The sequence below is a fragment of the Poecilia reticulata genome, linkage group LG17 (genome assembly GCF_000633615.1).
Source record: "Poecilia reticulata strain Guanapo linkage group LG17, Guppy_female_1.0+MT, whole genome shotgun sequence".
In the NCBI taxonomy this organism is placed as follows: Eukaryota; Metazoa; Chordata; class Actinopteri; order Cyprinodontiformes; family Poeciliidae; genus Poecilia; species Poecilia reticulata.
The window spans coordinates 1,512,816-1,526,234 of NC_024347.1; the positions used below are offsets into that span (position 1 = coordinate 1,512,816).

At 39.4% G+C, this 13,419-nt stretch overlaps 1 protein-coding gene across 1 annotated transcript; it reads right to left on the reverse strand.

Moving 5' to 3' along the window:
- Window positions 1–1,410: 1,410 nt before the first annotated feature.
- Window positions 1,411–7,142, reverse strand: LOC103478897 (gamma-interferon-inducible-lysosomal thiol reductase-like). The gene is made up of 7 exons (XM_008432994.2): window positions 6,865–7,142; window positions 4,483–4,671; window positions 4,325–4,399; window positions 2,647–2,733; window positions 2,413–2,565; window positions 1,730–1,798; window positions 1,411–1,639 (listed from the first exon to the last, which is right to left on the reverse strand). Exons 1-7 carry the CDS (start codon window positions 6,997–6,999, stop codon window positions 1,571–1,573), a joined length of 777 nt encoding a protein of 258 aa, XP_008431216.1. The 5' UTR covers window positions 7,000–7,142; the 3' UTR covers window positions 1,411–1,570.
- Window positions 7,143–13,419: the final 6,277 nt, after the last annotated feature.

The following is a 13,419-nucleotide window of genomic DNA, read 5'->3' on the forward strand; positions in this document are numbered from 1 at the left end:
TTTTTTTTTTTTTTTTTTGCTGGGTTTATAATTGGTCCCTTCATCCTGCTTTATTGATTTCTGACTACATCTCGGTTGCCATGTAGAAAGGCTGATGAGACCGGATGCATTATGCAGCGTTCAGCTTTAGTAGACACAACTCACAGAACAACTATTAAATGTGTTGTTTTGACTCCTTTCCCATTAAAGCCAAAGTGCTTCTTTATTAGCGCTGCTGTATGCGCGGACTCTGTTTGATTTCATGCTGAATAATTTGCTTACCGGCCCCGTTTTTGCTCTCTATGACTTTTATTTTTTATTATTGAAGTCTCACCTCAGAAGCCTCGGAGTCGGTGGCAGTTCTCTTTCATCCGCGTCCACCGATCTGCTCTCCTTCCACATTTCGGCCCCCCTGGTAGAAAAAGTTTCTTTGCTCACGTTGATGTTTTCACTTTGTACATATTTCTTCATGCTGAATGATATCAATCCAAGCTGCAAACACTAGGGAACTTAATTATTGATTTTTTTTTTTTTCCCCCCTCCTTCCTCTTCAGAAGTTTATTAGTTACAAAACTAATAAAGCAGATCGGACTATTCCCTTATATGCCGTTTGTATTTATTTTGCTTTTCGCCAAGCCTGAGCTTAAATTACAGCATTTCCATATTTTCAGTTATTAGTCCCAAATCCCTCTTGAGCAGCAGCCATAAGAGGTCATAATAAACTCCAGTGAGAGGTTTCGGCGCAGAAAGACTTGAGTTTAAGACTTAAAGGACAACAACTCCCCGAGTCTCAAGACGACTGTTTCATACTTCCAGACTTATAGACATGGTAGGGCTTTATAACCGAGCTGACTTGCTGTCATCTGGCCTCTGAGGATGCAGAAGGTGGAACATATAGGTTTTTATTTTTTTATTGCTGTTGGGAAAGACGAGAAAATACAGCTGTCAGTAGAGCTTTCAAAGTGAGCACCTGTTAAAGTTTCCATCACTGGGGCAAGAAAAAAAAGAGTTCAGAATATTGGAATATTTACAATTTATGACTTTGATTTTTGCAAATGAAGAGGTTTAAATACTATATCACGATTTGAAACTGTACGAAGAGTGAACTTTCGGCAGAGACTGTTGGATGAACTCTGAGTGGATCTGGATGAAACACCTTCTGTTTAAAGTCTAAAGCTACTTTTGCCTGAAGCTTCAACGCTGCTGCTGCTGCTGCTGCTGCTGCTTCTCTCTCTCTTGCTTTGTCGAGTGTTTAGTTTTCACATAAAAAAAATAAAAATAAAATGGCATATAACAGATTTACTTTATTTGCAAAAAAATTTATATTCCTTGAAGTGTTTCCCCATTTCCTCACATCAAAATTTCAAAATGCAATGTTTGTTTTCTTGGTGTTTTATGTGTTAGGTGAAAAAGCATCAAAAACAGATCAGATTTCAGATATTTTGGAAAGAAGGTTTTATTTATTTGTGCAAGTTTTAAAAATGAAGTGAACAGAATCTTCCATCTTTTTTAGAGACAAAATTAAAAAGATACAAAGAAAACCAATATTTCTGAGTGTTCAGTTTAGAGGCTGCAGCGTTGAGCTGCTTCTTCATTCATTGTGGCAGTAACTTTTGTAGTGTAGTTTCTGGCTCCCTCCACAGGCAGCAGGTTTTGTTCCCTGAAAGTAACCGAGAAACAAAAACAAAACATGTTAATTCACTGTAAGAAAAGAGAAGATGAAGAGTCAGATCAGAGACATTAACTGTACCTTATACGTGGAGCAGACCAGTGTGAACAGAGAGGACATGGCCTTTTCCTGTAGGTCGTCTGTATGCACCTATTAAAAAAATAAATATCATTTTAAATAAACTCTAGGGTCTGGCTTTAAAATAGACGAATGCACTAGGTCAGTCAGAACTAAGAAATAGAAGCTTTCCACAATAACCCAGTGGAGAGCAAGAGGTTAGCTCTTAAGCATCCACAGACCCAGCCCTGCAGCAGGCCTGGAAGACCTGTGTCCTGCAGCTGTTAGATGAATAGACACAATGAAGAGCAACCAGGCACTGGCTGCTGGGGCGCAGGAAATACGGCCACCATCTTGGAGCGGTTGTCCATCCTACTTGGCTAAACCAGAACAGCAGAAAATGCTGCAGCACTTTGCAGGATGAAAACAAAAACTTGTGTGTTCGAATGGCCTAGTCAAAGTCCAGACCTAAATCCAATAGAAAGACTGTGGAAAGACTTGAAAATTGCTGTCCAGAGATTATTTCCATCCAATCTGACTGGACTTGAACTATTTTGCAACAAATAAGTGGCTCTTCCTTTCAGCTGCCTTGAGGCAGAGACACTGTCTGTCTGGTAAAGTTTTATGAGTTGCATCAAACTGCTGGCTTCAGAACTGATGGACTTTCTTTGGTTATCCATAAAATCCTGGACTTTTGAAAGGCWTACCCCATTGATGGTAATCCAGGGCACATACTGGTGRGGAGGGTTCAATGCCTTGGTCTGTAAGGCATTCTGGTGCATCAACTGCATTCCCATGTCTCCATTAACACAGCTCATTACTTTGTCCATGCTCAAATCAGGGGCGTAGACTTTCAGACACTACAAACAAGAAATKAAATTTATTGACGAGAACAAAAACAGCCGAGCTAGAGAARCATTCACTCAAAAAAACCTGCTTACACTTTCAGCTGAGCCGATGACATCAGCAGAGAACTCCATGCAGAAGATGATTGGGAAAGCCATATCAGTCATGTTCATTATACAGGTCTAGGGAAAGTAGAGGAACTAATTCATTTGGTGAAGCACAATTCTGCTGAGTAATAGAAACAGCATTAGTAACAATGTTCACCTTTAAGCCTTAATTGTATTCCTAAAATATTTTCCAATAATGGTTTTAGAAACAACCTAAAACGGTGAACATAACACTTTCCTGTGATTCCCAAAATGTTTATTCATAAATCTCTGAGCTGTTTGGGGTTTTTTTTCCAACAACATTGGGACAAAACTGACTGATGAATAATCAACGTACCAGATGTTCCAAAGTACATGAAGACCAGAATTATTCATCCTGATGAATAATTTTGAATAAAATAATTTTTTATAGGGCGCCTATTTAGTTAACTATAGCTTTATTTATGTAGTTGAGTATTTATTAGTCATAGTTGAGTATTTATTAGTCTTTTTTTTTTTTTTTATGTTTGTTTTTAAATCACTGCATAATCTTGCCCCGGCTTACCTCTCTGAGCTTCTTCATCCCTACGTACCCTATCTGTCTCTCAGGTCAGCAGATCAGCTGCTCTTGTAGGTACCGAGATCCAGAAGGAAGCTCAGAGGGGACAGGGCTTTCTCTGTCATGGGCCCTAAGTTATGGAATGACTTGCCTTTGCAGGTCAGAGAGGCCCCTTCACTGTCCACTTTTAAAGCTCGTCTTAAAACCCATCTATTTTATTTGGCTTTCAACTCCAGCAGGATCTAGTTTTAAATTGGATGTTTGTTTGTTTTTAAACTGTAAGAGTTTTTTTTTAATTTTATTTAAATTTTTTGTTATGTTGTGTTTTAATGTACAGCACTTTGTATCGGCTATGGTTGTTTTAAAGTGCTTTATAAATAAAGTTGGTATGGTCTGGTATGGTTATGCTATGGTATGGTAATGACATTAAAAACATAAATACATTTATGTATTTAATTTTGAATGACACAGCTCTCCATATGGTCAGACCTTTGCTGTATTTGAACTGGTATATTGACAATTTATCTTTGGTGATGAGCTCTGAATGTTTCCAGGATAGAAGGACTCCTTGACATTACCCTAATCGTTTGCTTCCTGCACAGGTTTTCTGTGAAATGCAAGTCACTCCAACACTTTACTATATAGAAACATGCTGGTGAAATTAAAAGATTACTTTAAAACAAACCTGCCAGGGTTATGAATGTATAATATTATATAACCAGCCTGATTGGAGCCTCATTTAGAGGAAATATATTTTTGATTCAATATTCAACCGTTTAGTTGATCTGGGAGTAAAATGAGCTGAGTTAATTAGTAGTGCTATCATGTAAGTGAGGGAAAGTTTACATGATTTCTTTCAGCCAGCTAAACAGCAACACACAGCAACATGTGCAGGAGGGGCTGCGCTGCGTTACTCTAAGCTCCACACAGCCAAAGAAAATTAAATTTGTTTGACTTCTCATTGAAAATATCCTGACAGTGCGGGAGCGTGGTGAATCTGATACCCTTTACCCCATTCAGAGCCTCGGCCTTTACATATTAAATAATCAAATGAATAAAACACACAGTATTCACACCATAACCCTAAAGTATGTCTGTCTACAGCAGATTCCATGGCTCTGTGATTACCTCTATCATGTTCCCCAGACACTCCTGCTTCCCATGCTGGCACTCATAGGTATACTTCTGAGCGACGGGCATCTCCTGCCAGGGTGAGACAATTAAAATCCTTCACAAAACATCCAAGTTTTACATATATGAAATATTTCTATTAAGCAGCTGCTTACCTGTGCATTTCCATAGGGTACCAGAGTAACAGACATGATGTCGTTGAGCAGCAGGTAGGTGGGGAAGAGCATCTTAGTGAGGAACCCCCTGCAGCCAGGACACAGGCTCTCATAGTACAGCCCGACCTGGACTGGCTCTTCGGTCTGATGGCTCCTCCTGAAGTCAGACTCCAGGCACTGCTTCAAAACCTGCAGCGAGACGGCCAAGGCAGAGGAGTCTCAATCTGGGTGAGACTCCTCTGCCTTTGCTGCTCTGGGCATCAAGGTTTGCTGCTCTGGGCATCAAGGTTTAAAGGCTACACATTACAGCTGCAGTTTAATTTGAGAACTATGTAGACTTTGATTATTAATTCCTAGTAATATTTTCCACAGATTTGAATATGTTGTAGAGATTCAGGAAACGTCAATGATTAATCTTTCACTTGCAGCACAGTTAATCAGGGCGTTCCTCAGGGCTTGGTGCCTGGAACAATTGTCTTAACTTTACCCATCCTTCCAGTAGATGTGGATGATCCCACACCTGACAAACCAGCAGGTTAATTAATGATTAACTAATCTTTTGAATCAAATTGAAAAACTTGTACGAGTCAGCTGAATTCTGACTACTTATCACACTGGATAGGTTAAGTTTTAAGTTGTGAGTGCAGCATACAAGTCACTGTCACATGCTTGTATCTCAGCTTACTTCCTCATTCTACAGACACACCAGCAGGTGTGTCAGGTGTGGGATCACCTGTGTCAGGTGACCCCATTTGACACTGCCAGCGGTCACAGAGAGAATCTGAATTACAGAAGAGAAGTTGAAGTTTTGAAGGTAGTTTATTAGACCTGATATCACTAGACCAACATTTAACAGTATCAGTGCAGCCCTACACCACAACTAATAATACCAATTTCACTGTGTTATTTTGGTTCGATCAGGGGTCGTTATCACTCAGATTTTGTAAGAGTCGACTGGCTCAAACGGGGCGAAATTAAATTTCACACCCAGTTTAAACGTTGTGAGTAATTACCTTCATTATTAATAAAAGAAAATGCTTAATTAGCAAGGAAAATATACTATAAGTATGTACATGAGCATGAAATTGTTTATTTGGGGCTACTAAATTTGTAAAAAGCTAGTAATAAGCTGAGTAATAAGCTGAAAGAAACAAGTAGGTGAGTGCATAGATCTTTAGATTATATTATTATTGAAAAGTCCTTTTAATTCAGGAACTTCATCAAGTGAAACACACTATATAAATTAATTACATACAATCAATGTTTGAAAGCCCTTATTTCTGTTGATTATGATGATTTTGCTCTTACAGTTATTGAAAACATGAGATTTAGGATTAAAATATTACATCAGATCAACAAAAAACATGAGCTGAATTGAACCTCTACAGAGTTTAAACAGTGTCCTCATCCTCAGCTGGCTCAAAATAACTCACAGGAAATGCTTAGTCACTTTTAAAGATGTGGTATCCATTTGATCCTTTATTGTAATTGCCAGAAAACACCTGGTTTATTTGCGGTATCATGTGATTATCACAAAATCATGTGTGTTTTTTTGTTTGTTTGTTTTTACATAGTCCTTAAAGTTGTTTTATTCAGTCAGACCTTTTGGCTGGTATTGGATGTGAGGTGCTCACCAGTTTCTAGAAACGTTTACCAAAATGCAAAAGGCTCACCCTGTCATGGTTTATGTTTGATATCATTTCCCTTCTTCAACCTGGTATTGCCATATTATTTGTAAACATATGTAAACATATTAAAAAAACCAAACAGGAACCAAATATGAATGCTAATGTTTTTAGTGGCAGAACAGAACCAAGGTGTGGATTTCCATCCTGTTTAGTACCGGTTTCATAAATTGACAATGGCAGCATTTCTGAGTTTCATAACCACGTTTCTATTGTTTAGAATTTTAGAGGATTTCTTAACTTTTCAAACTTAGAAAACTTGACTGTGATGTTTGTCTGTGACGCTGTAAGGCTGCGTAAGACTGTCCTGTTTTTACTTCCTCGTTTTTTTTTTTGTTAGTTTTTTTTTTGTTAGATATTTCTCCCCTCAGGTTATTTTACTAAGAACTTCCTCTTTGACTTCATGACCTGAATAAAATAATGAACACTTAATATTCTTGAGTTCCATAGCAGAGACCAAAGGGCGAAACACGGATGTCTACAGTCATAAAAAGCTAGGAAGAACCGGACACCAAGCTGACCAGTTGTCATGGTTTCGTGTTGTTACCGAGTCTCCCACTGTTCTTCGACTTAGGATAAATGCCGGTTAGCGTTAGTTGTCCCTAAGGCAAAAATGTCACAAGTGTTTCTTTTTGTTCTTTGCAGCAGAATATAGCCAAAAGCAAAACAAGTTTTAGAGAAGAACTAAAAAGCTCACCCCACACTGAACAGCGGAGTCTAAAGACGAGCACCACTTTGCTGGAGATTGGAGGCATGACGAGGTGGGGAGAGAGCAGCCGCCGGACGGAGCGCTGACCCAAACTGCCAACAGGAGCGGGAGCACAAGCCTCATCTTCAGTTATGGCCAAAGTCTTTTCGTAACTCCACTCGCACTGTTTTTCCACAGCTCAAACCTGCGACCGAGTGGCCGGTAACGTTTCCTCTATAAATACAGCTCTGGCACTTCCTCGTGAAGGCTTTCCGATTATTTGATTGGTTGCAGCACAATCACTACAGCGTCATTTGTAACTAGCAGAGAATCAACAAGCCTGACCTCCCTGCTGCTGTTCTGAAGAAGTGAGAATTCCCGAAGAAAGGACACATTTCCATAATATCTATAAATAGCTTGGTGGTCTTGTGTGCTTACACTTCCTCAGTTCCATGCGGTTTTAATGACTCGGCTGTTTTCACTGAATGCAAATGAATGATTAACTAATGTTTTGAATCAGATTGTAAAACTTGTACGAGTCAGCTGAATTCTGACTACTTATCACACTGGATGGGTTAAGTTTTAAGTTGTGAGTGCAGCATACAAGTCACTGTCTCATGCTTGTATCTCAGCTTACTTGCTCATTTTAACAGATCATGGTCAAGAGCAATCATAAAACTTAAAGAAAAATCTCTTCACAAACCATAGAGCAGTGGTCCCCAAACCCCGGTCCGTGGACCGGTACTGTCCGTGGACCAATTGGTACCAGGCCAGGCAAGAAATAGTGAAATATTTACGTTTTGTGTATTATTTGAGTCTGGAGGATCTTTTATTTTGAAAATCCTTCACTTGCACGCCAACACTGAGGCCACAAGCAGCAAAATGAGTCTTTGGATCTCAGATCAGATCTCTTTGGAAAGTTTCTTTGCGAAGAGGAAAAGGCCCAGAGAAGAGACAGGAGAATGGATTTATCCCGGACCGGCAGGTGAGTCCCACGTTACAAGCCGCTCTGCGTAACATGCGGTGACCGACTGCTAATGAGGCAATGAAGCTTCAAGCTGCTTCGCCACAKAGAGACCAAGCAGGCTGTGGATATAAGCAACACTTCAAGTGTTATTGTCTCCCATCACTCCCAGATGGAACCGTCTCGTTGCAGAGAAACAAGCTCAGGGCTCCCGTTAGTCAGTATCGTGACTTAAAATTTTTCTGAAAGTAAAATGTTTGTTTTTGTGGCACATCTGTATCTTATTTTGAAGGGATATATAAACGTTACCATAGCGACCAGAGTCAGAGCGTTTGGGCAGAGGTCGAGAGGCCTTGTGAGTCTTAAGTCTGGTTTAGACGGAAAGATTTAAGAATTGATTCTCCAAACCTCTGTGACCACAGAGCTGATAAAAGTCCAACAGGTTCGATCGGTTCGTGTGTCCAAGGCAGGAGCAACACGAACCGATTCCAGTCACGARCATCCCGATTCCAGAGGATAATCCAGTAAAACCCCCAACATAGCGGGAATTTAGAATAACCAAACACGGATGACGACGTAGAAACAATAGTGATAGTTTGTGGAGTCATTTTAAGAGATAACAGATGTAACAAAAAGAAAAGGCGGTGGATTAAAGACGACGGGAGCAGCCGCTCTATTTGCTGCACTATGAATTGGAGGTGAGTATGTTTTTTCATAGTTAACATTTTTAACTGAATAAACATAATAATGACCTTTTAGATTTAATAAACATTTCCACATATCATCTCCGATATCCACCGGACTCTCAGTTGCGCGATATGTCAGCTGTTTGGGATTCCCCTCTGTTCTGACGTCACCGCGCTTTTTGATTGGCTACCTGTCACATTCAGCAGGTCGTATTCTCGTTCCCAGTCATGGAAAACCCCACAGGCTGCGATAAAAACTCCAAGACAACCCAAATTGGGTATATTCAGGATTTAGCGGGAACACCAACAGCGCCTCACCCCATAGCACTTTTCCAGTCATTTTGACCACTGAAAGCACTTTACACTAGAGTCACATTCACACATTTATTTAATGCACAGATCAGCTGCGGGGTTGGGTGCCCGAGGGTCACATTGACATGTGGAGGGAGCTGGAATTGAACCATCGACCTTCTGATCACAAGACAACTGCTCTACCCACAGAGCCTCCGTGGCTTACCAGGGCATCTGTCCCTGGTTCTTTCCTGTTGCTAGATTTATTTGATCATTTATTGACCATCAGTAATCTCCACTCATCACCTGCTGCGCCGCCTAATTGTCGTGATGTTTTTCACATCATGTGTTGATTTTTCACTGTTCAGCGTCGGATTCTCTGTTTTTATGCCATAATTCASATCTAGTTCGTCGCTCCGTTTTATGTCCTGMTTCTCCTGTTTCAGAGTTTTGCGCAATGTGAAAGTCTTTTTTTTTTAAGCCCCTAAGGTGCAGGGCGTTCAGGAAGCGTATCAATGGGGAAAAGTCAGACTGACATAAACCTTTTAAAACAACGGAAACAATTTCTGCATTCTGATTACTGAAATTTAAAAGTGCTGTGTTGTTCTATCACCCCCGTTTCATACCGGACCACTTACAGCACCGTGTTAACGCTATAAGATGAACGCTCTCTGTCGTGGTATCACCCATGGAGGGATTTCTTGATTTTTTTTATTTAAATGGGTTCATTTTTCAGAGGGATACACAGTGAGGGTATCGTGATTTTAGCTACCAGTAGCAGGAGAACGGAGCTGCGCCAAGAAGCTAACAGAAGCTAACAAACACTGAATAGAAGAAGAGCTGCCATCGATACAGTTGCAGCCAAGCATGGTTTAATGTTACACAATACAGTTTTACCAAGTTGCTCAAAGTCTAAACTGGCATTGTTGTGCATTTAAGGTGTAAAGTTTACCTTTGACCAAACGCCCCCCAAAGGCATCCCAGCGACCCCCTTTTGTAAAAATGTCCGCCAGCGCCCCCTGCCGTCCTCTGAACGYCCCTGGGGGGGCGGTACCGCCCACGTTGAGAACCTCTACGTTAGACCAAGACAAAGTAGTGTACTGTAAAAAGAAATAACAATTCTATATAGTTTTCAAAATATGTTCAAATTGGAATCTGAAAGTTTGATGTGCGTTTCAGATTGTTTGTACAGCCATCTCAAAATGAAGCAAGACTCACTAAAGGTTTCCCAAATCTTTATTTGTTGTGCTTTCAACATTTTAAATCCTTGTAGAATAATTCAGTCCATATTTGACTTTTCTAATGATAGCAGTTTTCACACTGGGTCTAACACTGGGTTTACCTGCCGTTCCTCTAATGCAGTGGTTCTTAACCTGGGTTCGATCGAACCCCAGGGGTTCGACGGAGCCTCTGCCACCGAGGTAAAGACAGTTTGTGTAAAGTCGTGATGACGCCCCCCGCTTTGCCATCACTTGCTGCAGAGGATCACGTTACATTGCTTAGCCAATCAGAGCTGCGGAGGAGCTTTCTGGATTGTGGATTGTCCGCGATAGTCTGGATAATAAGCACAAAGGAGAAAGAAACAACCATTCCAGTAGATGGCGGTAATGCACATCTGAACGCTACCTGCCAGTCGCCATAAAAGAAGAAGAAACGAGGTCTGCGAATTTTGTACATTTTAAATTTCCCCCAACGAAAACATACACGGTATGTAAACAGAGTGCATCATAAACAAGTCACATACTTACTACACCACAAAAACAAAAAAAACCTTGCTAAGTATTTTTCTACTTCAAATATCTTGGTATACTTTAAGTCAAAACTAAATTACAAAAGTTTTAGCAAAATATAGCAGCTTGGTTTAAGTTAATAATCCCATAATGTTGATTTAAAAAAATAATACTAATTCCACTGGCAGATTATTTCACTTATAGGGAAAAAGATGTCTTGTTGCGTGTTAAAAAATCTGCCAATGGAACTGGTACTTTTATTTGTCAATGTCATATTTAAAAATTATTAAGACATTTTTTGGCTTAAAACAAGCTCCCTTTTTTTTTGCTGAAAAGTTGTTTTTCAGCAACTTTTCAGTTGGGTACTAAGGGTACTAACAGATTTTCACGAGAAACTAGACCAAAATACTAGGATTTGATGTTTTACATATTTCCTTTCTTTACATTTGTGCCCACAATCAAAAGTGTTTTTATTACATTTATCTGCTACCAAGAGCAGAAAATATAGATTTCTAGAGAATCTAAACTCCTGCTGCATTTACTTCTGAGGTCTCAAGTGTTTTTAGTAGCAACTTTGGTGTAAAGTTTTCCAGCATGACATGCAGATTTTCAAGACTATAACTTCAGCGCCGTCAAAAACAATGGTCCATCTGTCATCAAGACAGGCCAGTGGCACATGAGTTTTAAGATTCTCCGCTGCGTTGCACATTTTATAAGAAATAACCAAAAGAATCTACAGTACATGAGTTTTCTCCACCATCCTCCAAGCCTGTATCCGCTTTACTTTCCAGGCAAAAAAAAAACATGAATATCTCATTTATTTAGCTAATACTGTCAAACATAAGCGCATTTAAGATTTAAGAGGGGGATAAATGCGTATAATCCTAAACACTTCATTGCTAATCCCATACCACCACCCACAATTCACCACAAGCCTTTTTGATCTGCGAAAGATAAAGCCTTTTCCTGCTTTTGAGCATTTTAACACTTGCTACAGTAATAAATGTTTACTTATTTAGTGCTGTTTGCATTTATTAGTCCCACTGATAAAGATGCGTTAAAAAAAAAAGTAAAATGGAGCGTGTGATTTCAGCAGATTAATCTCACATAAACAATTAGAAGAAAATGCATTTATTTGACTATTGAGTGGGGGTGAGGGGAAACATGTTTAGAATGAGTTTTTAACTAAATTTGTGCTGACACGGTTCTTGGCAGCCCTGCGTTCAATACTTTGTACAATCTCACTTTTGTCAATAGGACAGCTCTTGTCATTCCAGTCTTTTTCCCACAGCATTTTAGCAGTTTAGAGCATTTAAAGAAAGCTACATTTCATTCTTCGTCTTTGCACAATCTATTTAGAACAGTGGTGCCCAAGTCTATTCCTTGAGAACTACTATCCTGCAATGTTTAATCTCTTCTCTGTTGTTATCTCTTTTTCTCAGCACATCCCACAGGTTTTGTAAAAGCATTAGGTTAAGGAGTGACATGGCCATTATCTGCAGAACGAGGTTCTGAGGATAAACTCAATCCTAATCTCATTTGAGGAAAACACAGGATTCCACATGCAGTTCAGTACAGTTTAGCAAACTTTAAATGTTACAGCAGAAAATTATTATTTTTGTTTTGTACTTTTGCCAATCAGCCAGCTGGGATAGAGACGGTACTGGAGTCTTTCCTGCAGTTCTCTTAACTGTGAGATTTGGATTTGTGTGTGTGTGTGTGTGTGTGTGTGTGTCTCTCTTACCATCCTGATCACTAAGTGGGATGGAAAATGGGGAGAAAAAGAAATTCTCATTTTTGTGCTATTACACTGAAACGAGAGAGAAAAAATAGATCAGTGTAGACACCACTTAATTATAAATTTACAGAATCTAATCAACTGAAAAATGTTGACAAAAATGCACTTCTATTACCAGATGTTCTCCCAGATGACTATGTGAACTCAAACTACACTACAGTTGGATTTTTCCCAGATTTTTTTTTTTTTTTGTTCAGTGTGAAATGATGCAACTGCAATGAAACGTGAAGTTATTTTAAGGCTCCTCATACATCGTTATAAGAGTTGTTGGTACATTATATTGCCAGAAATATCGCTCCAAATCATTAAATCCCAGTGTTCCAGTCATCATGGCCACAAATGTATAAAATCCGACACCAAGACAGCTCTGCTGGGGGAATTAAATATAGATTTTCATTTAATCATCATGGTGTGCCTCGCACGACTGTCCGGTCCTTGCAGTCTGCTTCAAAAATTAAACATCTTTTCTGTGCAGATGTGACATGTCTTTTTTTTTTTTTCCTTTTCTGAAATTTCTGACAGCGACTGTGCCACAAAGTGGATGTGCTTATAAAATTTCCCAGTGGACTCAGTGGATGGTAGGCATAGACGTCACCAACTGCATCGATAGGTACAGACCTCCCAAATTTTAACAGACTGGCTCAGGAACGGTGTGTAGAGAGCTTCGCTAAATCGTCGAAAAGCCGGGATTTTCAGAAACGCTGCAAACGTTTGGCATCCAGTACGAAGCAGTTAGTTTGTGCTACCTGCCACTTTTGCCCGTTTTCCCTGTTTAAGCTAAATGGCTATTATATTTTGAAATGCCGTTTTGGTTGCTGAGACTCCATAATCCATTTTAAATATTGTTTTTGTTGTTTTTATTTGTTTTGGATATTTGAAATGTTTTCTCGTTCCAGTGTTTAAATGTTGTCTAGAAATGAGTTGGTTTTTTTGAGTGTGTATACTTTCATTAATAGGCATTTATTATTATTATGTTAGTTGAATATGGTCTCAAAACAACAGTATTACCATTTCTCGCAATAATATCTATAACAATATTACTCGATGATTTTGCTGAGCTTCCTACCTATGGAGTATCAAATTATGCTTCACACT